Here is a 26,387-nt window from a genome sequence, read left to right as displayed (position 1 = left end):
ATCCAGCATGCCAGAGAACCACAAATTCATCTGGAGATTTGGATTTCACAGTTAGATTTCCTCACACTGGACAGCGGAGCATATTGGGCAGTGGTGGGCAGTGGTGGGCAGCAGTTAGAGCAGGGGCTGTTGATGACAGGGTTGTGGGTTTGATACCTGGCCTTGTATATACTATTGTACTATACTAGTGTATATGTGTCCAACACAAATGGTGAAAGAAATCAGACAATTTGGGAAATAAATAAATGGGAAATATCTTCCATCTCACAGGATGGAACAGGACTCGTGACCAAGGTAAACGCTTGTTTATGATGTTATATGATGTCTGTAACTCTCTTTTTATGCATCCTCCCTCAGAGGCCTTGCTGTTAGTTAAGGTTGCTTCAGGTGTGTCCATGCACTTCCTCAAAAAGGTCAATACTTTCCCCAAAAATAGGTGATGAAATGCCTCCAGGACCTGCAGCAATCTTCGCCCAACAAGTGTTCTGTCGAAGCTGAGGGGGGAAAAATGTTTGGTGTCTGGCGCCATCTAGTGGCCTGAAGAAAGACCTACACAGAAACGTGACCCAAGAAAATTACTGCATGTAGACATGAAGGGCAGTTTGTGTGGATGTTGATATATTTGTGGTAAAAACACAATAATAATAATTAAACAAAACACAAGGTTAGGTTCTGAAGAGCCAACTATTATGAATGAATATATTTATATGAATGAAAATATGAGTGAAAGGCAGTTAGTAAGCTGATCTAAGGCAGGGAGTGTGTTACTGTGAAGGAACAGCACGGCTGCGTGTACCGTATTTCATCACAGCGGTGCTGTTATTTAACGTTAACACACGACCCTGAAAGTTATATTGTTTTTATGCAGCAGTTCGGAAAATAAATAAAGTAATAAATACATAAAGTGAGCCACGAACGTTGCACTTAATGTGTGCTAATGTTAGCATTTCCTTCCGCCAAATTATAGTCCCTTAACAAGCAGCTTGTTGCTATATCCCTCCGCTCTCTCCCACGATATGCCTTTATACAGCAGTTCAGATAATAACGAAATAAATAACTAAATAAATAGAGCCGTAAACGTGGCATTTAATATGTTTTATTTATTAAAACGTTTTATCGCGTTAATCCCAACAATATTCTGGGATTTATGCTGATTAATCACAAATTAAAATTCTATGTGTGTGTTTGTGTGTAAGAAATAGAGTTAGTTATGATATATAATCCATATTTATAAATAAAGTGCAATCCACCCAACAGCTCAACAGTAGCGACGCCGTGTTTACATCGCTAGCTTAATAAATCCGCTAAAACGTCGCTAGGCTCTACAAGAACTGTGATCTACGGGAGGAAGTTGGGGCCAAACTCTTTAAAAAAATTTTTAATTATTAATAAATATTATTATTAAGAAAAAATGAACGTGTTAAAGTTTGCGGATACATCGCGCGCGTTAACGCGTTCATATTGACAGCACTAGTTGTAATGTTAGTAGTGATATGTCCTTCCGCCAAATGACAGCTAGCTAGTCCCTAACATGCAGCTTGTTGCTCCTCACTGCACAGCCTGCAGTTCCTCCAGCTCCTTACACAGACCAACTAATTCAACTCTTAAACTTTGTTGGTCTGGTCATTTGAGGTTGTTTTTTAGGTCGTTTTTTAGGTTGTTTACTTTCGCTCAGGGCAATACGCACCAGCTATATGATTTATAGCGGCGGCGTTCAGCGGAGGGATACAGTGTTTGTGGAGAAAACGTTGCTCAGCCAATCAGCTTGCAGGGCGGAACTAACTGTTGTATAAAAGTAAATACTCTAATAATATCTCTGTGGTTAAAAAAAATGTTTAAAAGTATTTATACTGATGTTATCAAATAGTAAATAGTCTGTAAATGTGGGGGGTTTGTGGATTAAGAGACCTTGAGAATGTGTCATTATTAAAATGTGCGCTGTAGTGCGGCCTTTTTTCAGCGCGGATGAATCTAAACATTGTAAGTTGAAATTTAGTCCGTTTCTTTGGTTATGAATGAATATAGTAGATCTTTGCAGGAATGGTCGCGCAGCACACTGATACCAAATATTACAGTGTTGTAATGTCTCCCTCTGCTGGCCTCAGTGGGAGCTCACGCACAAGTCATGAGTTCTAGTGTTCAAGGGCTAAGCCCCGCCCCTCACCTGAGGCTCAGCTCCAATCACACAGGTGCTGTTCATTACGGGACGGATGGGGACTCCTCTGAAGCACCTCTGCACATGCAGCCTGCCTCAACCAGTATGTTACAAATGTCTTCGTCCCTCCCTGCTCAGGAAGACAACTGCTTTCAAATGATAAAAAGAAAAAATCTTAAGGACTGCTGCTTTAAGTAAACGTAAAGTTTCCCACTGCACAGAGACAGGAATGGAAAATTCTTCTTCACCACATTTAATAATCTCTTGTTCAGCATGTGAAGATGCAGACGATCTGTTCTGGCTTCAGATGTTTAACATGGAGGGAAAAAATACAGGCTGAACATAAACATATAATACTGCTTTCTACATGAATGATGTCTGTTACATGAAGACTACACTGCAGCACAATGTAAGCACAAGAACAAGTAAATATATGAGTTCACGCTCAATAGTAATCCATATAAATAGTGAGAAAATGCAGTCACCTACAGAGAAAGTGTTATGGTGCTGCCTGTGTTTATACACTCACTGAGCAATTTATTAGGAAGACCTGTTCATCTACACAGCCATGCTAACTGTATAACAGCAGGGTGGTGCGTAATGCATCATGTTTGGTGTCAGAAGGGCTGGTTTGAGTATTTGTACAACTGTTCCACAACAGTATAATAAAAAACACCCACTTTTACTAGATCCTGACTGCTGCAAACCAGAAAAAAAAACACCATAAGACCTGTTTAAAGTTTCGGAGATGTTCTGACTCCAGATTAAAATCTGGCCATTGTCAAAGTGGCTGAGATTTTTAGGCCTGCTCATTCTTCCAAATTTAAACCCCTTGACAGATGCCACTGTAGTTGAAGATAATCAGTGTTTCTCCCATCACTGGTCAGCGGAGCTATTGTTATGGCTGGTCGGTGTGGTCTTCCTAATAAAGTGCTTGGTGAGTGTATATTTTCTGCATTTATAAAACCTAAAGCCACCATTAAAAATGAATTACAAAGTCTAGTGGTATCAACTGTACTTGTTACTAAGTGCCTGTTATTATCATCAGTGTTCCCAATAAAATCACCAGGACTGAACTAATTCTGTTGAGTCTCATAGATCCTGTAGATGAATTAAACTCTGGTAATTGTTCCTGAGTGTTCACTATAAAAATATCTTTTTGATTATTTACAAATTAAATTATAAATTATATCATTAGTATCTAACTCCAGTCTCAAGATAGCTTCTTGTTGCTGCTGTTGCCAGAGTTCTGCTGGCGGCTGATAAAGTCCATTATGAGATGAGCCGCCTTGCGTGGGCGCTCCACCACCACAGTATGGCCACAGTTGTCTAGGAGATCAACCTGGCATCCAGGCAAAGCCTTGGCCAGCGCAGTAGCTCCAGACACGTCCAAGACCTGTAGAAGAGACAAATACAGACAAATACTCCTATAATAAGGACAACTCGTGAGTTCTAAACTGCATGGAAAAAGCAACCACTTTATACATGTTGAGAAATGACATGGCTCTATATCAGCAAGACATGACCTATGTACATTCTAGGGATATCCCGACCAGATCCAGTGGTGTTCAGATCCATCTGGTGGCCTCAAGGCATCAGTAACAGACACTATTGCCCATCAGGCAGCAGTGTGGATGCACATAAAACCATCTTAAATCTAAAACTATCCCTGAAACGCTCTGATCGGTATTGGTATTCAGCATTAAGAGCATTAAGGGACGTCCCTAGTGCATTTAGTAGTGTCTAGAAATTAATTAAGATTTATAGTATTAGCTATACACACTGTACACTGTATGGTCAAAAGTTTGTGGACGCCTGCTTGAGCATTCAGCCACAAGTGTAACTCCAACTCATCCCAAAGGTTCTTAATGGAGCTCCATCACTCCACAAATGTAGTTCATTTGCTCCACAGCTCAGTGCTGGGGGATTTTATACCCCTCCATTCCACTCTTGGACCATAGGCTCATGTGTAGAAAGTCTAGAGCGTGACCATCCACTGACAGTGCTTTTGTATGCATTATTGTATGGCCAATTATAATATATACATTTCTAGGCCCCCTATGAGCCAAACATTTAACATTTAAAGAGCTGAGAAATGAGAGACAGGTCTACTGCAGCTAAATGATGATTGTCTCAGAGCAGTATGTAGCTCTTCCAGCAGCATCTCCTCGCTTCATGCAGTGCTTATCTATTAAAGCAGATTATACAAGCTGTGCAGTTGAACGCCTGTATCAGCAATGAGTGCACTTTAAAATAGCTGAATTTACTCATTAGAAGTGTCTTCTTCTACTTTTTAGCTGAATCTGTGCTGCCAAGTATCTGTGCTTCCGAGAGGAGATGTAATCTTAGGTAAGCTGAGGTTGGGTCTCCTTGCTTGAATAGTATTGTTTAGGGAAGTGGTGTAAAGACATACTGTGGCATGTGTGACATGTGTGTGTCAAGGTCTATAGTGATAGCATGTCGACTCTACATTCAGTAAACATTTGATGATAAATGGACTCACAGAAATGATCCAAAATGATCATGAACATTTCTGCTTCTCGTTTAAAACTACAAGGGAGTACTGTGGTAATCTTACCTGGTCTTGCTTCCCCCAGATGACCTGCATTGGTGCTGAGATGCGGTGCATGTTGTCATGCAGGCTGTGCCTCGATTCTTCTCCGACCAGTTCCATGAACACTGAAAGAGGATTAGAAGCCAGAGGTGAGTCAACCTATGTCAGTGTAAATCTGACACATCAGTATTTCTTACATTTCAACACCTAATACAGGTTATACGGGCAACTAACCCTCGCGGTAAAAATCATTGTGTGGAATACGGACGTCGACCAATCCTTGAAGAATCTGTTAAAAAAAGTAGAAGCAAGAAGATAATACTATTAAGCTTCATAATGGCATAATAAGCACTTGAAGACTTGAAGACAGTTGAATTTAAAGCTGTGCTTAATAATTCTGCAGGTCTGGATACTGACAAATAAGCTGTTCACCTTTATGAACTTTGTGAGACATCACTTTGGTGATGCGCTGATTGACTCCTTCCCTTCTGTCTTGCGGTCAGTGAGATATGGGACAAGACAAATGCCCCAATTGCATAAAACTGTAAAAGCTGTGAGGTGGATACCTGCTGAGGGATCTTGAAGCGGACAAAAGAACACAGTTTCAGCATCTCTTCCATCTCCTCTGGAGTAGAAGGGATGAGAGGGATCCCATGAATCTCCTTGGTCTTTTCCAAATCTTTCAGACGTTTCACAAATATGCTCTCCTCTGTGTCCTTCAGACCTACACAACAGAAAGAGAAGGCAGATATCTGTGAAGAGGAGCCAAGCCAGGTGCTAGAGAAATCCCACAGTAAACCACGCAATGGACCAATGATAAGGTATTCACATGTATGCTGTACTGACCTGCAGGACAGATGAGTGTGACGCTGCAAAGGTCAGAGGGGTAGCGGGCAGCATAAACTCCAGCTACATTACCACCCATGGATGTACCAACCAGGTGAAAGGGCTTCTTATTCAGCTGGATACTTTTGACAAACTGCAAAAAAAAGGCAAAATATATATATTATAAGAGAGAGGAAACCAGATGTAGTACTTCTCGAAACTGTGGAATCTGTTTTAATAGTCATTAAGTTATTTTATTAATAATAACAAGGGTTATTATTAATATTATTACAAAATATTCCATATTAATACCAAAATAATACGGATCCCTTGACGTTTATACCAGTTTCTGTACCATACTTTTTTCCAATACCATGAAGTAACTGTCAAGTAACCCACCTGTGTTTTGCTCCCCCTAGCTCTAACAATGCTTCGACATTATGAGGGTAAAGACTGCAATACATGTAAAACCAGCAACCGGCCATCTGGCATTGCCGTGCAGCCAATACGCTCGGAGGAAGTTGCTGGGTCCCCAGCTCCACCGCATCAGCTAATAGGTGCCTGTGCCGGCCAATATTGCAAGTGTAATAGAGAGCCAATTGTGCTCTCTCTGACTCCAGCTGCTGATGGCAAAAAATCTTTTACTCTGACTTCCATTGAAAGTATTTTTTTTCCTTCTTCCATAAAGCTGCCATTCTGGAGATACAAAGTTTTTGTGTGACAGCAATGAAATACAGCTATGTTTATCATTCTACTCATTCTTCTTTAAATACATTTCTGCATTATTACTTAAAACCTACAGCGATGTACTACATTAGAACCTTTTTACGCATCATCAGTGGTCGTGCTTTTGATAGTAAAAAGGGAGTAAACAAGCAGACGTCGTCTTAATAGTACACGAGGGACAGTCAAACTTATTAAAGAGCAGACAACTGAAGCCTCTCTTCCTCACACACGGGCTTAATCAGCGTGGAATGAGGCTGACATCAAAGGACCGTGTTCTAGGGAAGGACTCACTTTGTAAAAAAGAAGGAAAAAGGCCAGAAGAAGGGCATCTATTTTAGCACCGTGCTTACAGAGAGGCTAAATAACAGCGCTGAGAAAATCAGGACACCAAGACCACTCACTCTTCTCTCAATCGATAAAACACAAAGAACTCTGGCACTCACTGTGGAACCACTATAAATAGGTTTTAGAGGCTAATATTAGCCTAATCTCTCTGTCGCATGTCGGTACTGAAACGTGCAAATTGCAAATTAGCCCTGCAGCACTCTTTTTCAATTTTTGCATGATGCTGAAATATGGTAATGAGAATATTCTCACTGCAACTAAATTCTATACATCATATCAGGAACATACACTATGTCCAAATGTTTGTGGACACCTATTCTAATAAATGCATTTTATGCTACTTTACATTACTGACACAGATGTGCAAATGCACACATATACAGCTTGTCTAGTCCCTCTCTGCTAATATAGGACCTTTTGGAGCAGATAAACATGAGCTTATTGGCATGCCTAATGCCAGGTGTGGTCTAGAGGGGTGTAAAGCCCTCCAGATGTGGTGCTCAATCCAATACTTTTGGTACTGAATGCTCATTAATGCTCTTGGCACCGAAAGCAATCAAATCTTCTGAGCAATGCTCCTCCAAAATCTAGTAGAAAGCCTTCTTCCCTGGACAGTAGAGACAGTTACTCCAGAATAAACCCTTTTTAATACCCTTGATTTCAAAAGAAACAATGAATAAGCAGGTGTCACAATACTTTTGTCCATATAGTGTTACATACGCTATTAAAAATAAAGGTTTTTCAAATGGTTCCTTAAGCGATGCCAAAGAACATAAAGAAACCAAGTTTGTTGAGTGTGAGTGTGAAGAACCTTCTAAAAGGAACCTTTACTTAATGGAAAGCGTTTATGAAACAGGCAAAATATAAAGACTGATACCTGATGTATCCTTTTGACTTGGCCCTCAATGGAGTAGTCCACTGCGCTAGTGCGTGTGGTGCCCTCATGGCCAGGCATGTCAACACACACCAGATGCACGTTGGTTGGAAGGAACTACAAATACAAGTTAAATCCACTGAAATGTTAGGTGATTAACAAGTGAATTTATCTCAGTAACACTTCTGCACTGCAACAAAACTGACAACTGACTGATCCTATATTCTTTAAAGTCAGGGCTAATATCAGGAAAGTCAGGAGAGCCTTACCAACCCCGAGGTCAAAATCCAGGATGCCCGCACTGTACTTCATCAGTAGTAAAAGCAGAAGTATTACACAGTTAAATACCACTTCTTTCTATGTGTGTCTTGTAAAATCAGTCAGACACAGTAATGTCCAACTTCTCTCTGTGGATGGGATTCAATTGAATGCACAAAATACAGCATAATGCATTGTTATAAACTGGTATCGATAAAGATGCTAACCTGGGACATAAAAAGTGGCACATACTTTACAGATTGTCGAACCAGTCACTGTGAACTCTGAAGTTGTTAGCTAACTGTTTTTACATATTTTTGGAAGTAGTGTACAGTTATCAGAATGTTTAACAGTCCTAGCTCCAACATCTGACTTGCGATGTAAATGGAGGGCAGCATTAGTAACACCCCTTTGGTAAAAAATAAATAAATAATCACAGCTTGCACTTCTGTAACAGCTAAAATTCTACTCTTCCCCCTCTACTGTGCATCTTGCTGCACAGCTTGTATAAGGCCTATACACAATGGGCCCTATTTTAACAAAATGTAGACAATCCATTAACCGCGCACTGCGCAGCCTGATTTAGGGCATGTCAGTGTGTCTTTGCTATCGTGACGATGGGTGCGGTCTGACTTTGGAGGATTGATATTTCAGTGGTGCAAAGCGTTTGGTTGGGGGGTTAAGTGTGCTGGACATACGCCTGTGTTGACAATTCACTGCCAAGATAGCAACACGAACATCTGACTGTTGACTTCTGGCCTAGGTTGTTTTCAGTCAGTGGCGCTCCTGTGTTTTCTGTTGCCAAAACAGCAATACACCAGAAATCTACCTGAACACCCTTGATTTTGAGACCACCACGCCCATCGGCATAGATATATTCACAAGCACCGTTGCTATTAGAAACAACACAGACAGAAGGCATGAAAATAGACTGTTGGCAAGGTGTATGATAGCAATGAGCATTGCAACGTGCTTTGTGCAGGGTGTTAGGTAGGACCGTAGGATGTTTAGGTAATGGGACTGTGAGGGACATTCCAAAAGTCCAACGTGGTTTTCAGGTAAAATTGGGGAAAAATAAAAAAAGGAGAGCTCAGTTGTTCATTGTTTCCTGGCTGCCTGAAACAGCAGAATTTTAATCACCCCTCCCCCTGTATTTTGTATGATGTATTTTGTAGCTTATTTTCCTTATATGTTTGGACAGGGTCAAAGGATATATATATAAGGACGCAAAATGAGGGTGAATTACCTTCACCATTCCCAGCCACATATCTTTGTGAGCAGAAAAGCCATGAAGCATGAGTATAGATGGTTTGCTCCCTGGCTTCCCTCGATGAGTGTAGCAGAACCGATATCCTTCATGCTCTGCGTAATCCACCTGCATCCCCAGCCTCCTCCTCCAGTACCTTGAAAATGGAACAGACAGTCAAAACGCTGCAAAGCAAAAACACAGACTATGCCAAGTCATGCCTATTTACTGAGCAAGATCTGCGTTCTGAGTGCTGCATCGCCATTCCCCTGACTGAGCTATGAGAAGATTCATGCACAACAAACAAATAAATTCTGCAGTATGTGCAGTGCTTAATCGGCATCCCGGTTTCTGAGCGACTAAAACGTGCTAGAAAGGCACTCTGCTTATTTACCTCCCGCTGATTAATGTCTGGAGGTACAGCTAAGAGTAAGCAAGGTATCCTGATTCATCACCCTGTCCAGCAGAAATCTGTGCATGCCAGAAGTGGCTCAGAGAACACTTTGAGGGATTCATTCATTTTTCAGGGATCCAGTGACCTTGAAGGAGTGCATCAGCGCACCCCTGAGCCACACGGCGGGTCACAGTGACACTGACAACAGCGTGCAGGACACACTTCGCCTGTGAGTAATTACAAGGAACAACGTCCTCTGGGTGGATTGCGTAAGGCTTGGCTGATATTATTCAAGCAAAATGCACAGAGCCAGTGTCCTTAGAAGCTTTAGAAATCTGCACTGCCTGTCAAATGTTTGGGGACACTTTTGCTTACTTCTGTAATTCTAACTCTAACTCTAGAATTTAGAGTTACTTTTTCAATAAAAATGTCAGCAGAAAAACAACATTTTCCCCAAATCTTGCACATTTTTAGCCATGTACAATTTGATACATCGATAATATTTTACATTCCAAGAGGCGACGCCGCTACTTATGTTAAGTATGCAGGGGAGACAAAATCTTTTTAAAATATCCAGATATGTATGGATAGGCCTTGAAGAACACTTACAATACACTGCTGGTTATTAGTCAGTGTGTGAAACCTCAATAAAATCACTATAGCTTTTTTAATGTGGCACTACATATTGAGCACCATGTCAGGTATTAATTTAATTGTTATTTATAATGAATCAGGCACTGTTAGGAAACAAATTAAATAAAAATAAATGACACAATATTTAATCATATTTAATTATTATATAATTACACAATTCCTGCACTTCAGGAAAAAGCTCATCCCCCTCAATCTGAAACGAATTCCAGTAAACGAGATAACCTTTTACCTACTTACACTCGGCTAAGTCAAAGGGAGACAACAATTAGGTAACCACTCTGTACTTTTGCACAGATAAGAGAGGCACAAATGATGTATTCTTGGTCACGGTACAGTCATACAGAAGGTCAGGGAGGACCTCGTGGCCAGCATAAGTAATTTATTTTCCCCCTCTTACCCTAAATACAGTCAACCTGGCCATGATTAGTGCCTAAAGCTTCTTTAGATTTGCCCTGAAGACCTGCAGGACAGTCATGTAGCTATGTACAAGTAACTGAATTCATTAACTTCAGACAAAAGTATTGGGACAACGACACATTACATAAGCTTTTATGACATTCATTCTAAACCAATATGAAGTCGGTCCCCCTTTGCAGCTCTAGCAGCAGGTTTGGAGCCCGACCCTGCTCTGTAACTTTTTACTTGTTATACGATGTGGGTTATGTGATTCCTAAACCCTTCCACTGTTCAATAACATCACTCACAGTTGATGGTGAAACCAGGCTGGAGTTCAGTGAGCTCTTTAGAACCACCCATTCTTCCACTAATGTGTGGAAAGGCAGACTGCATGGCTAGGGGCTTGAGTTAATACACCTGTGGCAACGGAACTGTATAAAACACCTGAATTCGACGATTTATTGGTGTGTCCCAATACTTTTGTCCAAAAAAGTGTACCTTGGCTGATCCATTGCAATAGGGTACGTTCATTTCACAGCTGAAAAAACTGCTCTTAACCCCAGACAAGGGGTGGAAGGTCTTTGTGTAGGAATGAAGTGAGGTAAGACTAAACCAAAATGACAAACACAAGTTCAGTCGCTATCTCTGCATGTAGACGAAAGGGCACATGAGATCTAAGTAGAACAAAACACTGATCTCACTTGTCCTTTGGTACACTGAAGGTTTTTTTTTTTTTTTAGATCGTTATGCAATGTGACATTATGACTCTAGGTGTCCGAAAGCTTACATGTTGATGCTCTTGTGCAATAGTGAGATTCTACCCAGGGAAATTCCATTTTCTAAGAAGCCTGAACTGTAACAAAGGTCATGTGGCCTGGCATTCACCAACACACTCACCAGTAGTACACTTTGATGAGCACCGCAGGCCATAGCAGAAAAGACGCCACAAAAGCCAGAATGGGGATGGCAAGCGTGCCTCCGGCGATGACAAACATGTTCACCACGTCCAGATCCATGGTTACAGTTCACCTGTGAAACACAATCAATACAATCCAGCGTGTTAAAAAAAATGTCCAGCACTTCAAGGTTCAGTGAGATGACCTATTTCAGTGTTTCTCGGCTGCAGAGCTGGAGGCCCCGCTGGACTGCAGAGTCTTTTCTTTTTGCTGTTTTTCTCACTCTGTCACACCTCTGTCAGATCAGTGGATCTTCGTGAGCTGAATCGGATGTGTTCTGGGGATTTGGGGGTAGGTGGGGGGGGGGGTTAAAATGGGTTCCACAAAACTCTGCAGTGCAGGAGGACTCTTAGAACTGAAGAAACAAAATTATGGGGCTTTTAAAAGGAATGTACAAAGGACAAAAGTATTGGGACACCTGCTCCTTGAAGGCTATTAAAACAACGTTTTTTTTCCTGCTGTTGTTAGACAGTACTGTCTCTACTGTCCAGCGAAGACTGCTTTATACTAGATTTTACTAAGAGAATTGCTGTGAGGATTTGATTGCACTCAGCAACAAGAGCAGCATTAGTGAGGTCAGGATGTTAGATGATCACCACCCCACCTCATCCTCAACTCCCATACTCATCCAACCAAAAGTACCGGATCGAGCACCATCCATCATTTCAGAGAGCACAGTTCCACTGCTCCACAGCTCAATGCTGGGGGGCTTTATACCCCTATAGCTCACACCTGGCATTAGGCAGCATGATGCCAATAGGTTAATGTTCTACTGGCAATACTTCTCTCCAGGCACTAGACAAGCTGTGCTTGTGTGTGCATTTGCACACACTGTGCATCTGTGTCATCAGAAGAAGGGGTGTCCACAAACATTTGGACATATAATGTATGTGTAGTTTATGTAGATGCTCATCCAACATTTTTTTCTCAAATCAAGAGTATTAACAGGGAGTTTGCTGCAGTAACAGCCTCCACATGTCTGGGAGGCTTTAGTGTAGATGGCTGAAATATTGCCGTGAGGATCTGATTGTATTTAGCCACAAACGCCACCAGTCTCCAGCTCATCCAGAAGGAAATGGACGGCGTTCCATCACTTCACAGAATGCAGTTCCGCTGCTCCACAGCCCAATGCTCGGGGGCTTTACACCCCTCTTGCCATTGCCTGGCACTGGGTATGGCAGGGGTGTGCAATTCCGGTCCTTAAGGGCCGACTCCTGCACAGTTTTTTGCTTTTCCTGATTTACCTCAGTACCTTGCAGGGTATGAGCAGGGAAATCAGCAGACTGTGCTGGACTATTACCCCTGCTGCCCACCCCTCGGGCATGGTGGCCTTAGCCTCATGTACGTCTGCTTTTGACCATGCTGTATGATGCTGTTCCTTAAGGTAGTTGTACTGATTAGATGGGATTCTTATAAACCCCTCATACATGAAAATGAAGCATGCCTGCATGTGCTGGAGGCGAGAGAGTGGTGACGGCGTCACTGGCACGATGTGAACACTGTCACAAGCGATAAACTCACCATCTTCTGCCACTCATGCATACCCAGCAAAAAGGCAAAACTGCAGGCCGCGACGTCAAGGGCGGACAACACAGGCTTCAGTAAAGATGTTAGGGGCAGGGGTGCAGAGTGCAGAAGTTGAATGCTATCTACGATCCCATTTACACGCTATAAGAAGTGATGTGCCATGACAGGCGGATTCAATATGATGATTGAAGCCAAATATGAACAGGATGGTAGCTGTTACTGACTGTTCTGATAGGGCTCTTAATGGTGTGTCTCACCCAGAACAAAGGGGATTACCATTAAAAGCAGGACACTGCAGTAACATCAGTTACATCAGTCTCCATCCTAATAGAGTCCCCATCTAGACCAACACTCACTCAGCCTATCGATTAAACAGGCTCTACAAGCCTGGAACACACAGCCTATTAATAATTGAGCATATTAATTAAACACATGCAGGTCAAACTAGCCCATTTATATTGGAGGGGAACCAAATTGGACCCTAACACGTGAGTGTGTGTTGTGTAAGTGTGTGTCAGTGAGTAAGAATGCCTGTCAGTTTCATAATGCCTCTCAGCAGGCAAAGATATCAGCCATTATCAATTATATCAATCAATTATAACTATCTGATGATGACAAGCCACCAAATACGAGCATTCAGCATCTTATCAACCCAGCAAAAGAAAAAACATTCGGCTCTAAATGAGGAAACGCGGTTTAGCCTCGGTTCACAGTCAGATCTCCACATCTCTCCATCTGCAAAAGCAGAAGCACCGCTTCTACCGCAGCCTTCATTTTGTCATTCTGTCGGAGCGTTTTAGCAGCTTGTCGTCCAGTTCCTGCACCATATTTACCTTTCACCGTCGACCAGCAGTGCCGACCTTTCGTCCGTTGTAGAAATGACAGCAGAAGGCTCCTCACAGGAAGCACACGAGGACCATATTTTGATCTTTGCCTTGAAGGTAATGGCATTGAGCCTGACTGTGGAGCCAGTGTAGTGCTTTTCTCCACACCCGTATTCCGACAAGCCCCGCCCTCCTGCGCTAGGATTGGCTAGTAGTTCTTGGTTTATTTTTTTGTTAGACCTAAATGTACAGACATATTAAAATATATATCAATATTTAAAACAGAACAACAAAGATATACATACCAATAATAATAATTATTATTATTGTTATTATTGATCATAATAATAATAATAATAATATTTTTATTCAATGGAGAAAGAAAAAAGATTTAAAATGTAGATATAAGTAAGTTATTATATTGAAATAAAATATTAAATAAAAATGTAAATAAAGAAAGCTGTAATAATAATGTTAATTTATTGTTATTTATTATTATTATTATTCTCATCATTATTGTTGATAATAATAATAATAATGTGATAATAATAACAATAATAAATATGAGTATTATTATTAAATTGCGAATAAAATAGACTTACAGTACGTAAAATATTTGTATGTTATTATATTAAAATAAAATGTAAATAATAAAATTAATAATAATTCTACCATTAATAAAATTATTAATATTATATTGTTATTATATAAATAATAATAATAATAATATAGGTATTATTAAAATAAGTATTAATAATAATAATAATAATAATAGTAAATAAATAAATTAATAAATAAAAAGGACAAAAGAATCTAATTTCGTAATAAAAGTCCATTATTTACATTATACACCATTTTCGTTACCAGTTTTTTTTTTACATTCTCGCACGAAAATAAGGAGGGAAACCTTTTAAATTCTGCCTTAAACAATGACAAAGTTGGAGACATTTATTAATGTACTTGTGGGAGAAAATATGGACTTTGTAAACATGTTACTATTCCTATCTTTAACAAAAACACACGCGCGCGCGCGCGAACTCGAACCACGTGAGTGGGAAACCGCAGCCAATCCTCACGCAGGAGACGGGCTTTGTCGTGCGCTCGAAGGCGGACCACATGTGAGAGTGACGTACTGCTTAACCAATCCAGCCGTAGAAGGGCGGGGCTTCGCTGAACGACTGAGCAATCGTAGGATGTGATGACGCGAGACGGGTGGGGAAGCGAGGATAAGGCGTTTACAGCGCCCCCCCAGGACGAGAGTCGTCCTACAGATAAAGGTGAAAGCAGCAAGATTATTTTCATGCCGACAAAAATCCCTCCTTGCGAAACATCTGTCAGGCGCAGGGGGAAGTGGACATGTGTCGTACATTAGTCCTTTCACAGCTGGAACAGCTGCTTTTCGCTGAGACGTCATGTTTAAAAAAGACCAAATGCTGAAATATGAAGGAAATCTGATGTTTGGTCATTTCTGCACATGTGTGTATGTAAGTATAAGATACTGAACACATGCATATTAATTAATTGAAAATAATGAATTATTATTGTTATTATTATTATTATTATTATTATTATTTGCTATATACTTTTATGATAATTTTTTATTAATTAGATTTCATTAGAGAGTTTTGTACCAATCCAAAGTTCTTGACTTGACTAAACCTTTTGTTGTTGTTGTTTTCCGTCTAACTGTTGTATTATTGTTTTATTATCAGGATCCCTGTTAGCTGCCGTTTTTCCTGTGGTTCACTGGGGTCTAATGACGGCCTCCCATCATCACCTCTTTGGACTGCATGTTGAGAGTTTGTAGAAGCAGCATCCAAATGCAAATTCACCACTTGAAATTAACTCCAGACATTTACACTTCTTACTTGCCATGAAATTAAGCGTGAACAGGCCACACCTGGCCATGCACCTGCTTATCAATTAATTGTCCACTAACTTTTGAGCCTGTGACCATGGCCTGTGACCGAGACTATGAAAACAAAGTCTACAATACTGGAACAGTGGCCTTGTAGGCCGAGGCCTACACATCACATTTGATGTACATTAGATTTGCATCTCTGTCCAAATACTTATGGACCTGACTGTACACATTGTTAGCAAGAGGTTCCCAAATTGTTCTTAGCTTGGATGTAGAGCAGACAAGTAAAGAAAATTCTTTCAGTTAAAAATTCACATTTATTAAACATTTCTGACCCAAAAAAATCGATTTTTAAAGAACCATCGTTTGAAAGATTTGGAGAACCGAAAAAATGGTTCTTCTACTTCCAATTGCTCTTCTGTTATTTTTAGGAGTGTGTTTCAGTGTACATGTTTCCCCCCCCCAGAGATTTCCTTGCTTCAACACACTGCAGGCCTGCTATTTACACACACTGTGGAGCAGCCTGTCTGCTGATGGAGGAAGGGCTGGGTTATAAACAGTCGTGGGAACTACTCAGTTCTTATCATTCAGCACAGTCTTCACTGCGGTGATGCAGCTCGCACTGTTTCTCCTGCTGAGCCTCGGAGGAGCCCTCAGCCTCAAAATCTGCTCCTTCAACATACAGTCCTTTGGAGAAAGCAAACTCTCCAAGCCAGCAGTTCTGAATGTGATACTGGAGGTAAGGTTTACTTCATGCAATATTTACAGATAATATCTCATGAATAATTGATGAAATGTGAAAGAAACTCAGTGTAGTGGTTTGAGAGAGAATACAGCTTGTGGTGGATATAACTCCATGTATGTAAATGTATTATACAAGGAATAACACTTAGCATTAGCATTAGCATTGTATTAATGAGTGAAAGGTTTGTCTTTGAGCATTAGTGTTTCTACTGAACTTTTTGAGCTGCTGTCATCCTAAAGCGCACTACCCAGATATCCCCTATCCCGGAAACGGCAGAAAACTCATAAATATTTCACATGATCTCCATCCACAGCTTTGCTGTGTGTTCTGATAAAGATACAGGAAATACAAGAAGGTTCAAGAAATATGAACTAGTGTAAAGTCTCACACTATGAGTGTGTGTGTGGGGGGGGGACTTCACAATCAGGTCAAGATCTTTTTGACCTCTGATGTCTCTTTCAATGTTTCACTTCCTAAAGATTACAAAGCTACATTTCACCACATTCCATTCTAATAGGATATGAATGGTGACAGTATTAATGTATACAAACACTGTTTTCTGCTGAATAGCATATCAGACAGAACTGATTATATATATATACATACATACATTAATTACGTGTTCCCGAAGCTAGTGTCCGAAAAGTCTTTCGGTCATCCCCTAGTTAGTTCACTATGTAGCAAAGGCTAAATAGTGACTACTGAGTTAGTTAACATGTGACCCATTCCAAACACAGCCGTAGAATCCATTCATTCAGTACTTTCTATGTTTCTGTTTTCTAATGTATTACTAGTTGTTGTAAGAAGATGTAAATTGTTAATCAAGGTTGATCTTCAGTTATAGTGTAAAATGTGAGAGGATGTATATTCTTAGTGAATTTGTTAAACAATTCCTATATATTCCTATAATATTTTAATTATAACATTCCTATCATTTTTATGTCTTATAATGACTTAGTATCTGAAAATAATGACTTAGTATCTGAAAATAAAGACTTAGTATCTGAAAATAAAGACTTAGTATCTTAATATAATGACTTAGTATCTCAAAATAATGACTTAGTATCTGAAAATAGTAACTTAGTATCTGAAAATAAAGACTTAGTATCTTAATATAATGACTTAGTATCTCAAAATAATGACTTAGTATCTGAAAATAGTAACTTAGTATCTGAAAATAAAGACTTAGTATCTCAAAATAATGACTTAGTATCTGAAAATAAAGACTTAGTATCTGAAAATAAAGACTTAGTATCTAAAAATAAAGACTTAGTATCTGAAAATAAAGACTTAGTATCTAAAAATAAAGACTTAGTATCTGAAAATAAAGACTTAGTATCTGAAAATAAAGACTTAGTATCTTAATATAATGACTTAGTATCTCAAAATAATGACTTAGTATCTGAAAATAAAGACTTAGTATCTAAAAATAAAGACTTAGTATCTGAAAATAAAGCCTTAGCATCTTAATATAATGACTTAGTATCTCAAAATAATGACTTAGCATCTTAAAATAACAAACTTAGCATCTTTAAATAATGACTTTTTAGATTTTTTTAAGTGGGTGTTCATAATTTCTCTAGTGTTTTTGGGTTCATGTCAGTTTTGGTGTAAAATATAACAACAACAGTTTGGTGTTAAATATAACAACTCAAGGCGGTTATGAGGCAGTTTAATGGTTTTGGATTTGGCCTGTTTTACAGCTCTGTTTTATGCTGAACCTTCTTTTGAAGAATGAAGGCAGTGTTAGAGGTTTACGGTTTGTCACAGCTGTGTTTTGAACTCTCATTATTCAGCTATGCCACAGTAAACACAGCTTTCCATAGTAGGGCACGTTCTTCACAGGTCTGTAATAATGAACTCATCGAATGGAAAGCTGTATGGTGATGTCATTCACAATAGTCCTACCTTCCTCACAAAACAGAGTATTGCCAGATGTGACCTCATGCTGGTCATGGAAATCAAAGACGCAAAGGGTGAGGCCTTCCCTCAGCTGATGACTTACCTCAACAGGTAGCTATCCATCTCTTCTGGTGAAAGCACAGTGATGTGATTGTGGAGTTATGAGAAAGTAATAGGAGTATAGGAGCAGTCACACGTTCACTGTACAGTGATAAAGCTACAATGTGCTGTGTCTTACAGCAGGTACAGAGGCAGGAAGCCAGAGTATGGCTTTGTGATCAGTCAGAGACTGGGCCGGAAGTCTTATAAGGAGCAGTACGCCTTCATCTACAGGTAACCTGCATATATATATTTTATATATTCATATATAAAAATATACTGTATGCCTCATAACAAAAATGACCATAAACTATACGGACAAAAGTATTGAGACACCTGTCCATTGAGCATTTCCTCCAAAATCCAAACTATTCATCGACAGAAGCTTTAGTGAGCTTGGATGATGACCACCCCACCTCAACCCCAACTCCCCAGCTCAATCCCAAAAGGTGGCATTATTAGGCACTGTGCCAATAGGTTCATTTTCATCTGTTCCAGGGAGTCCTATTCTATTGGCAGTACTTCTCTACAGGGACTAGATAAGTTGTGTGTTTGTGTGCATTTCCACAGTTGTATGAGCAATAGGTGCAACTTAAAGTAGCTGAATGCATTAATTAGAAAGGGTGTCCGCAGACATTTGGACATAGTGTCTTCCCATTAACAGCACTGGGCAGATGCTCTTATTCTTATTCGTGACTTACAGTTTAGGCATATTAGGCTAATGTAGCGTTAGGAGCCTACAGTCACGAGTCATGAGGATTAAAACTCAGCTCTTTCTGTCCTCTCAGGCAGCGGTCCATTTCCGTGAAGTCTGTTTATCAGTATCCAGACACACAGGCTGATGATGTGGATGCGTTCGCCCGGGAACCTTTTGTTGTGTGGTTTTCATCTACAACAACAGGCAAGTCGGCTAAAGAGGAAAGGATTAGGACTAAACCCTTTCCACTGTCGGTCCTAAGCACTGAGAGTAAACACATTCCTCTGCTTCTCTCTCCTGCCACAGATATCAAGGAGTTCGTCATCATTCCTATTCACACAAGTCCAGAAGCAGCAGTTAAAGAAATAGATGAGCTGTATGATGTCCACCACAACGTCTCACAGCACTGGCAGTCAGAGGTACCGAAGCACCGCCACACTTCCTATAGTATATATATTATTTTCAGTAAATCAGTACAGCCACAGGTTCAGAAAGGCAGGTTACATTAGTCAGGTTTCCACATCATTCTGCACCCAGTACTCAATAATTACATAGTGAAATTAAAAGGTAAAAAACTACAATATTGCATTGACACAAGTATTCAGACCCTTTACTCAGTACAGAGTTGAAGCACCTTTGGCAGCAATTACAGCCTCCAGTCTTCTTAGGTATAATGCCACAAGGTTTGCACACCTGGAGCCCTATTTTAGCAGGCAAAGCTGAAAGGAGAGAAACTGATCCTCTCATGTTACATGCACCTGGGCTTGCTCTCTCTCTCTCTCTCTCTTTCTTTCTCTCTCTCTCTCTCTCTCTCTCTCTCTCTCTCTCTCTCTCTCTCTCTCTCTCTCACACACACACACACACACACACACACACACACACACACACACACACACACACACACACACACACACACACATACAGCCTCCCTCTCAGATTGCTTAATTCATCTCAACCATCAGTTCCTGTTTCACTGCTAATATGTAACCTCACATCTCTTTTCAACAGAACTTCATCATCATGGGGGACTTTAACGCTGCCTGCGGTTACGTCCCCAAGAGAAATTGGCGTAACATTCGTCTGCGCTCTGACACAAAGTTCCTGTGGCTGACCGATGATAAGCTGGACACTTCAGTGAAACACTCCACTAACTGCGCTTACGATAGGTCAGGAACGTGTTCACTTAAGAAATATGGTGCTCCATAGACCACATATTTATATATACCATCACTGACATCAACACACAGCCATGTGGGGTATGCACATAGACTCTATTATTATATATTATAATTATATAATTATAATATAATATACTCTGTATTATATACTAGTAGTACCATATATAATATGACATGTATATTGTACCATATACAATACAGTACTATATATAATATAGTACACAGGGTCCATGCACTATATATGTATAATACAGAATATATACAGTACACTGAATCCCCCCACCACCACCACTTGGCTGTGGAGCAGTGGGGCAGTGTTCTCTGGAGTGATGAAGCGCCATCCAATACCATAGGGATGAGCTGGAGTAGTGGTTGAGATCCAGAAGTAATCATCCAATCATCCAACATCCAGTATGTGATCACGGTCACTGTTGCTCTAGTGATTGACGAATGCAATCAAATCCTCACAGTAATGTTCCAGTATCTAGTATAGTCAGAGGAACAGAGGCTGTTACTGCAGCAAATAGAGAGCCAACCCCTTCATGGATGAGCAGGTGTCTACATACAGTGGTGTGTCTGTATGCAGATACTGGATACTCTATGTAGTGTTTAGGGCCTATATAAATATTCCCAGTAAAAATCGCAGTATTGCAAATGGTAAAGAGGAGTATGCTTAATAGCCGCTTGATCTGAACTGACCTGACCTGACCTGAAATTCAGTGCTCCATTGTGGATAAATATGTAGTTCACGAAATCTCAGGCAATGTCAATAGCAGCATATTGCCCCTGCACCCGTAGAGAGCTGAACCATGTGCATTCCAGCCTAACATGCCCTCCTCTCTGTCTGCAGGGTGGTCCTCCATGGAGAGAACATGATCAAGGCTGTCAGAGCAGACTCAGTGGAAGTTTATGACTTTAAACAGGCGTTTGGACTCACCGAGCCGGAGGTACACCAAAGTTCAGCTGTCCACAAGTTTACACCATCACGTAAACAAATTCTGGCAGCGGTTATATACTGAGAAAGCTGTAGAAAATCACCCGTGAAGTGGCATTGGGTTGGGCTATAAACCTTATGGAAACATGCAAACTTGCATCATCGAATGTTCAACCATCCTGTTGGAAAAGTAATCAAATCTCAAGGCAGATACTATAAATCATATGGACAAAAGTATTAAGACACCACTTAATCACTGAATTCAGGTGTTTTATTTAGTCCCATTGCCACAGGTGTATAAAATCATGCAGTCTGCCTTCATGCACATTAGGGAAAGAATGAGCGGTTCTGAACAGCTCACTGAATTGGTCCTGTAATAAGAGCATGGTACTGTAATAAGATCCACCGTCGCAACTGCAAGTCAGGTAATGAAATTTCTCCCCTCCTAGATAGTCCAGCTCAGACTATAGTGCAGAAATGTCTCCTACGCTCTGCTGACTCAATAACTGCAGAGCTCCAGACCGGCTGTTCGAGCTGAAAAGGGGGACCAAATTCATGTTAATGCCTATGGAATGATATGTCATAAAAGCTCCTGTAGGTGGAATGTGTAGGTGTCCCAATACTTTTGTCACAATAGTGTATATATGAATACATAATTAGGTCATTGGCACCTCATTTTATAATATAATATAAAGTGAGGGGATGGCAGAGGGTTGGGTTGGGCAAAATCTTGAAAAATCGAATTCATGAGAAGATCGACAATGCAGGTGTCAGCCCTATCATCGGGAGATCGGCAAGTTTATCATGCAACAATTTCTTGTTAATAAATTCTTACAAAAAAAGACCCAACCCACCAACGTCACTTTCCCCCAACACACTGAATGATTCTCCAGACACATGTGCAAGCATCCAAGACCTTTTTCCGAACTGCCGCTGATACATCGTCAACAGGAAACCAATGCGCTCAGAAGCTATCAGACGCTTGTGTTGGCCAGCATCACACTGAAGTGATGTGGGTGGAGAGCGAGCTACTCAGCTACCCCCCGGAGAGAGCAAGGTCAATTGTGCTCTCTCAGGCTCTGGCTGCTGATGGCACCCAGGATTCGAACTAGCGATCCTCAAATCATAGTGGCAGCATCTTAGCCGACAGGAGCATTTGGAGCCAGAACACATGAAAAACGCATTAAAATTACATTTAAAAACACACTCTAGCATCCAGAATACTCCACTCTGCAAAATTAATAATTAAAAGTGATTCTAAACATCTAAAAGTCTAAACTTCTCAATCTTCAGAAACACTGACTGCACATTTTCTAACAAACTCTGCTGTTTTTGCTTGTTTCTGTTTCCAGGCCTTGGCTGTGAGTGACCACTTCCCTCTTTGCATTACTGTGAATGCGGCCAGGAGAAGTGGTTGAGAGCCTCGAGAGGCTTCAGTGCCTTCATGCTTCACTCTAAAAGATTCTAAAAACGTTGCACTCTTAAGGCCGGGGTTAAGGTTAATCAGGGTTATGGCTTCTACTAATACAATGCGCATCCCGTACATTCATCAGCCTGCTGAGTAATTAATGCTTTACTCTGAAGATGAACTGTGAGCTTTCCAAGAAAGGCAACATCAGGGCTTTCATTTCAAAGGTGAGGAGAAGTGGAGCATGCTCGTTAATTATAAACCAGTAGATTCAAGGTGCTGGTTTACAGTTACTAAGAGACGCAGTGTGTTGGGTTATAGCTTTCACCTCTGTCTTTCCATTAATTAAATCTAGACTTCAATACGTCAAATGCTATTAAAGAAATGTTTATTTAAAAAATCATAAAATGTTGACTGATTTTTTTTAAGTACAACTGAATGAATACAGAGCACTGTTTAATCTAAAGGTGCCAAAACAGGGTATTAGTGGTAGAAGAATCACTTTTAGCACCCTAAAAGAACCCTAAGAGTGGATGGGGGGAAAAAAACCCTAAAATGATTAATATAAAAGTTTTTGATGTCCTTGTTTACTTCCTTACAGTCCATACAGTCCATATGTGGAAACTAAGCAGCAAAAACGGCTCGTTTTGAAATGACTGTTTTTTGTGAAGTCATAAAAGTCAGGTTGCTTACAAATATCAGTGCTAAAGGCAGAGTAACAGAGCCAAGCCAGAGGGGTGAGGAGAAAGCAAATGTAAAAATAATGACACTAGGAAAAGGTGTTCTTTGAGAGTACAGGCTAGAGATGGTCAATTCAGGTCCAGAAAGTAAAAATCTGCCTCAGTACTTTGTTCCAACTGCGTGGGTTGCCCAGTACTAAAAACTCTCAAAGAACCTTTTGCTCTTCAGGTCCAGAAAAGAAGTAAAGTAAAAAAACAGGATTTTGGCAACCCATGCAGTTGGAAAACCCAAGCAAAAATCCTGGGGTGGATTTTTACTTTCTGGACCTGAATTTTCCATCTCTAATCAAGGCAGTGGGTTTATAAAGCTAGAACCATGACAACTCAAAAGAACCACTGGAATACTTGAACTTCTAGTAGATGATTGTTTTGTTAAATAGAACCTTTTAACTTCTTACGTTCCAGGACATTTATTAAACCCTAAAAATTAGGGTGGATTCTGAGGTTCGGAGGTTCAGTCCAGAATGTCTCCTTATAGAAACTTTTTACATTTTATTTAGGGTCTTTAATAGCAGCACATCTTATCTAAACTGTGTGTCTGGATTATTACACAAAGATCAGATTAGATCGATATCGGATTGGTATCACATATAAAACGTATGAGTTTATCATGTATAAAACATATGGTTCTTCACAGCACCAGAGTCCTGCTATTGGTGTGAGTCTAAAGTACCTTTGTGTGTAACATGTACCGTTTATGGTTATGGGTCACAAAAATGTCAAATCCAAGGAAAATGTAAGTAAACCCAGGTGAAAGGTTTTTTAAGGACCTAACAGTGGTTCCTCTACATCCCTTACTACAAAGAAACCCTTTATCTTATATACTTTAAGGCTATACATCAAGTCCGTACATGCAAAGTGTTCAGAAATCAGTTGAAATGAGGTGAAAACATCTCATATCGGACTCCCCAATCCACAGTAATCCCAGCAAACCCAAGTCCACGGTAGGCAAAAATACTCAGTGTATAAACAGTATCAGCAGCGTAGAGACAGGAGATGGAGCGTTTCTTCTCTGTGAGGAGAATTCTTTAAAACGCAATCAACCGTGGGACGTTACCCCAGTTTATCAGTTTGAGCAGGAATGTTAAAAATGCCGTTCCTGGCGTAGAAGGTGCTCCTAACGACCCCTGATCTTCCATTAGCTGGTGATTTGTAGTTATGGTCATAATCGCCTGTCAACACAATGTTAAACACAAGATTTGAGCATACAGTCCCATTCATATTCATTTAGGATAACCTGCACAACAAGACACTCACCTAACCTCCAGCCGTATTCCCACGAGGACAGGATCGGATAGTCGAACTTCTCCTCTGGCATTTTCTGGACACGTCTCTTCAGGTACGTGCTGCGACCTTTGCCCTCTTTAGAGAAGCCGTGGTAAAGGACCTCCTTGGTTTGGGGGCTGACAGGCCGCATCAGAGGAGCTTCGCTGAGAGTGCGGCCCACCAGCATCGGGGCCTGCTTCTTGTTCTTTTCCTGAGGCTGGACGACAGGGGGCAGGGTGATTTGGGTGGGGGGTTTAGGTGGGTTGAAGAGGCCCATGGTCTTGGCTCGGCGGGACGCGAAGCTGGCGGGGTAGTCCTTGCCGTATTTGGTCTTCCAGGTGAGGCGAGTGTAGGCCTCCTTCATAATGAGCTCCCTGTAGCAGTTCTGGTTCTGCGTGGTCAGGAGGTTCCTCATCGTTGGCCTGCTGCGTTTAGGGCTAATGTTTGCAATCCTGAGGGACGGCTCTGTTTGGTCTGGTCAAAGGGAAACAGGAGTCGCCACTGCCACAGAAACCCCAGAGCAGTTTGTCATTTGGGCTTCACCTGCGGTCAGCCAATCAGAGGGCTTGGCTCAGCGGGAGAGGGGAAAGTGGCCCAGGGGAAAGAACATGGGCGTATACACACACACACACACACACACACACACACTACTTGTTTTTATACTTTTCCAGGACCTGTGGCTGTACGTGTATTCCATACAAGGGAATGCAAAAGTTTGGACACCCAAAACCTTCTCTTATTTTCAAAAGGTGTAAAATCAAAGGACAGATTTGTTTGATATTTTATGCAAAAATACTTTATCTTTTACAATTTGGAAATATAAAAAGGGCCCGAAGCGAAACCTTAGGCCCCCTGCATGGTCAGGAATTGGTAACACCCCCTTTGGCGAATGTCACTGCTTATAAAAGCTTGCCTCTCAGTTTTTGTTTGGAAGATTTTCACCCATTCTGCCTTGCAAAAGGCCTTTAAAGCTTTGAGACTTCTGAGATTTTTGTCTTGCTGCCTTCTCTTTTGAGGTCTTTCCAAAGTATTTCTTTTTGCTGCTGTTCAAGTCGAGAGACTGTGAGGACCATGGCAAAATCTTCAGCTTGCTCCCCTTGAGCTAGTCCACTGTGGAGGTGTGTTTAGGTGCTTAACGGTTGGGGAAACATTCTTTTTATTAAATTCTGGTGTTTTTTCCATCACACAAACCTTTGCTCATTGCAGCCCAATTACTGTTCTCCCTTCAATCCACAGAACTTGCATTCAAACACATCAGGCTTTTAGAAATATGCTGAATTTTGAGTTAAGGACACAAGGAAGCCTTTCTTCTAGTGTGCAGGGGACGCAGCACAGTAGAACAGCGCACCACCGCTGCACTGTGTTATCTGGCTGTCCCCACATATTGTATTGTGAATACACATATTCCTCTACGTAATGTCAATTCTGAAGTCCTGCTATACTTACAAAGCCAACATGAAGCGCACACACTGACTAACAATAGGAACCTGAGCCGACCTACACTGCAGCAAGACTGAATCAGCTAATTTTTATGTACATATATTTCCCCTCTTAGAACGAGTAAAGCAAACAAACAGCCAGGGAGGAAACCGAGCGCAGAGCTGGAGGGAAAACCGCACAGGCAGAAACTGATCAGTGTAATGATAGAAGTCCAGCATGGAGGAAAATTGGGCAGTCACAATGAACTGATTAAACATTAATTATATTCTAATCTTCTCAAAGAATCAGCAAGGATGCTGACAATTTGTATTAGGGCAGTGCTTATTCAAGCCTCCTACTGATCACTCCCAGCAGGAAACTGGGCCCAATTTACTCATTTCCAC

The 26,387-nt window shown here is 40.8% G+C and overlaps 3 protein-coding genes across 6 annotated transcripts; 1 reads left to right on the top strand and 2 right to left on the bottom strand.

Annotated features, from left to right (window-relative positions):
* Positions 1–457: 457 nt before the first annotated feature.
* On the bottom strand, positions 458–13,881 carry abhd6a (abhydrolase domain containing 6, acylglycerol lipase a). 3 transcript variants are annotated; one of them, XM_072665496.1, is made up of 11 exons: positions 13,744–13,881; positions 11,325–11,456; positions 8,984–9,140; positions 7,483–7,596; positions 5,556–5,688; positions 5,276–5,433; positions 4,944–4,998; positions 4,734–4,834; positions 2,404–3,551; positions 2,165–2,301; positions 458–549 (listed from the first exon to the last, which is right to left on the bottom strand). In XM_072665496.1, the coding sequence occupies exons 2-9, from the start codon at positions 11,441–11,443 to the stop codon at positions 3,369–3,371; spliced, it is 1,020 nt and encodes a 339-aa protein (XP_072521597.1). In that variant the 5' UTR covers positions 11,444–11,456; positions 13,744–13,881; the 3' UTR covers positions 458–549; positions 2,165–2,301; positions 2,404–3,368. The 3 variants fall into 3 exon arrangements, with proteins under 3 accessions (XP_072521597.1, XP_072521598.1, XP_072521596.1); XM_072665497.1 differs by lacking the exon at positions 458–549 and having other exon boundaries at positions 1,146–2,304; XM_072665495.1 differs by lacking the exon at positions 458–549 and having other exon boundaries at positions 1,146–2,301.
* A 1,162-nt stretch (positions 13,882–15,043) lies between these two features.
* Positions 15,044–22,966, top strand: LOC140543257 (deoxyribonuclease gamma-like). 2 transcript variants are annotated; one of them, XM_072666316.1, is made up of 10 exons: positions 15,044–15,218; positions 15,447–15,533; positions 16,089–16,334; positions 18,265–18,353; positions 18,483–18,575; positions 19,130–19,242; positions 19,345–19,457; positions 20,047–20,204; positions 21,067–21,163; positions 22,503–22,966. In XM_072666316.1, the coding sequence occupies exons 3-10, from the start codon at positions 16,206–16,208 to the stop codon at positions 22,566–22,568; spliced, it is 858 nt and encodes a 285-aa protein (XP_072522417.1). In that variant the 5' UTR covers positions 15,044–15,218; positions 15,447–15,533; positions 16,089–16,205; the 3' UTR covers positions 22,569–22,966. The 2 variants fall into 2 exon arrangements, with proteins under 2 accessions (XP_072522417.1, XP_072522416.1); XM_072666315.1 differs by having other exon boundaries at positions 15,447–16,334.
* LOC140543258 (protein SPMIP1) lies at positions 22,236–25,059 on the bottom strand. Its single transcript, XM_072666317.1, has 2 exons — positions 24,556–25,059; positions 22,236–24,470 (listed from the first exon to the last, which is right to left on the bottom strand). Exons 1-2 carry the CDS (start codon positions 24,977–24,979, stop codon positions 24,352–24,354), a joined length of 543 nt encoding a protein of 180 aa, XP_072522418.1. The 5' UTR covers positions 24,980–25,059; the 3' UTR covers positions 22,236–24,351.
* Between the last annotated feature and the right edge of the window lie 1,328 nt (positions 25,060–26,387).

Source organism: Salminus brasiliensis, chromosome 21 (genome assembly GCF_030463535.1).
Source record: "Salminus brasiliensis chromosome 21, fSalBra1.hap2, whole genome shotgun sequence".
Lineage (NCBI taxonomy): Eukaryota > Metazoa > Chordata > Actinopteri > Characiformes > Bryconidae > Salminus > Salminus brasiliensis.
This window is presented reverse-complemented; position numbering and strand designations above follow the sequence as displayed.

Excerpts from the sequence above, each read along its gene's own strand:
- LOC140543258 (XM_072666317.1), bottom strand. The coding sequence starts at position 24,979 with ATGAGGAACCTCCTGACCACGCAGAACCAGAACTGCTACAGGGAGCTC. Across the intron at positions 24,471-24,555 it reads GGAATACGGCTGGAGGTTAG|GCGATTATGACCATAACTAC; the intron begins GTGAGTGTCTTG and ends TTGTGTTGACAG.
- abhd6a (XM_072665496.1), bottom strand. The coding sequence starts at position 11,443 with ATGGATCTGGACGTGGTGAACATGTTTGTCATCGCCGGAGGCACGCTT. Across the intron at positions 7,597-8,983 it reads TGTGGCTGGGAATGGTGAAG|TTCCTTCCAACCAACGTGCA; the intron begins GTAATTCACCCT and ends TTGTATTTGTAG. Across the intron at positions 3,552-4,733 it reads TCTGGGGGAAGCAAGACCAG|GTCTTGGACGTGTCTGGAGC; the intron begins GTAAGATTACCA and ends TCTCTTCTACAG.
- LOC140543257 (XM_072666316.1), top strand. The coding sequence starts at position 16,206 with ATGCAGCTCGCACTGTTTCTCCTGCTGAGCCTCGGAGGAGCCCTCAGC. Across the intron at positions 18,354-18,482 it reads CTGATGACTTACCTCAACAG|CAGGTACAGAGGCAGGAAGC; the intron begins GTAGCTATCCAT and ends TGTGTCTTACAG. Across the intron at positions 19,243-19,344 it reads GTTTTCATCTACAACAACAG|ATATCAAGGAGTTCGTCATC; the intron begins GCAAGTCGGCTA and ends CTCCTGCCACAG.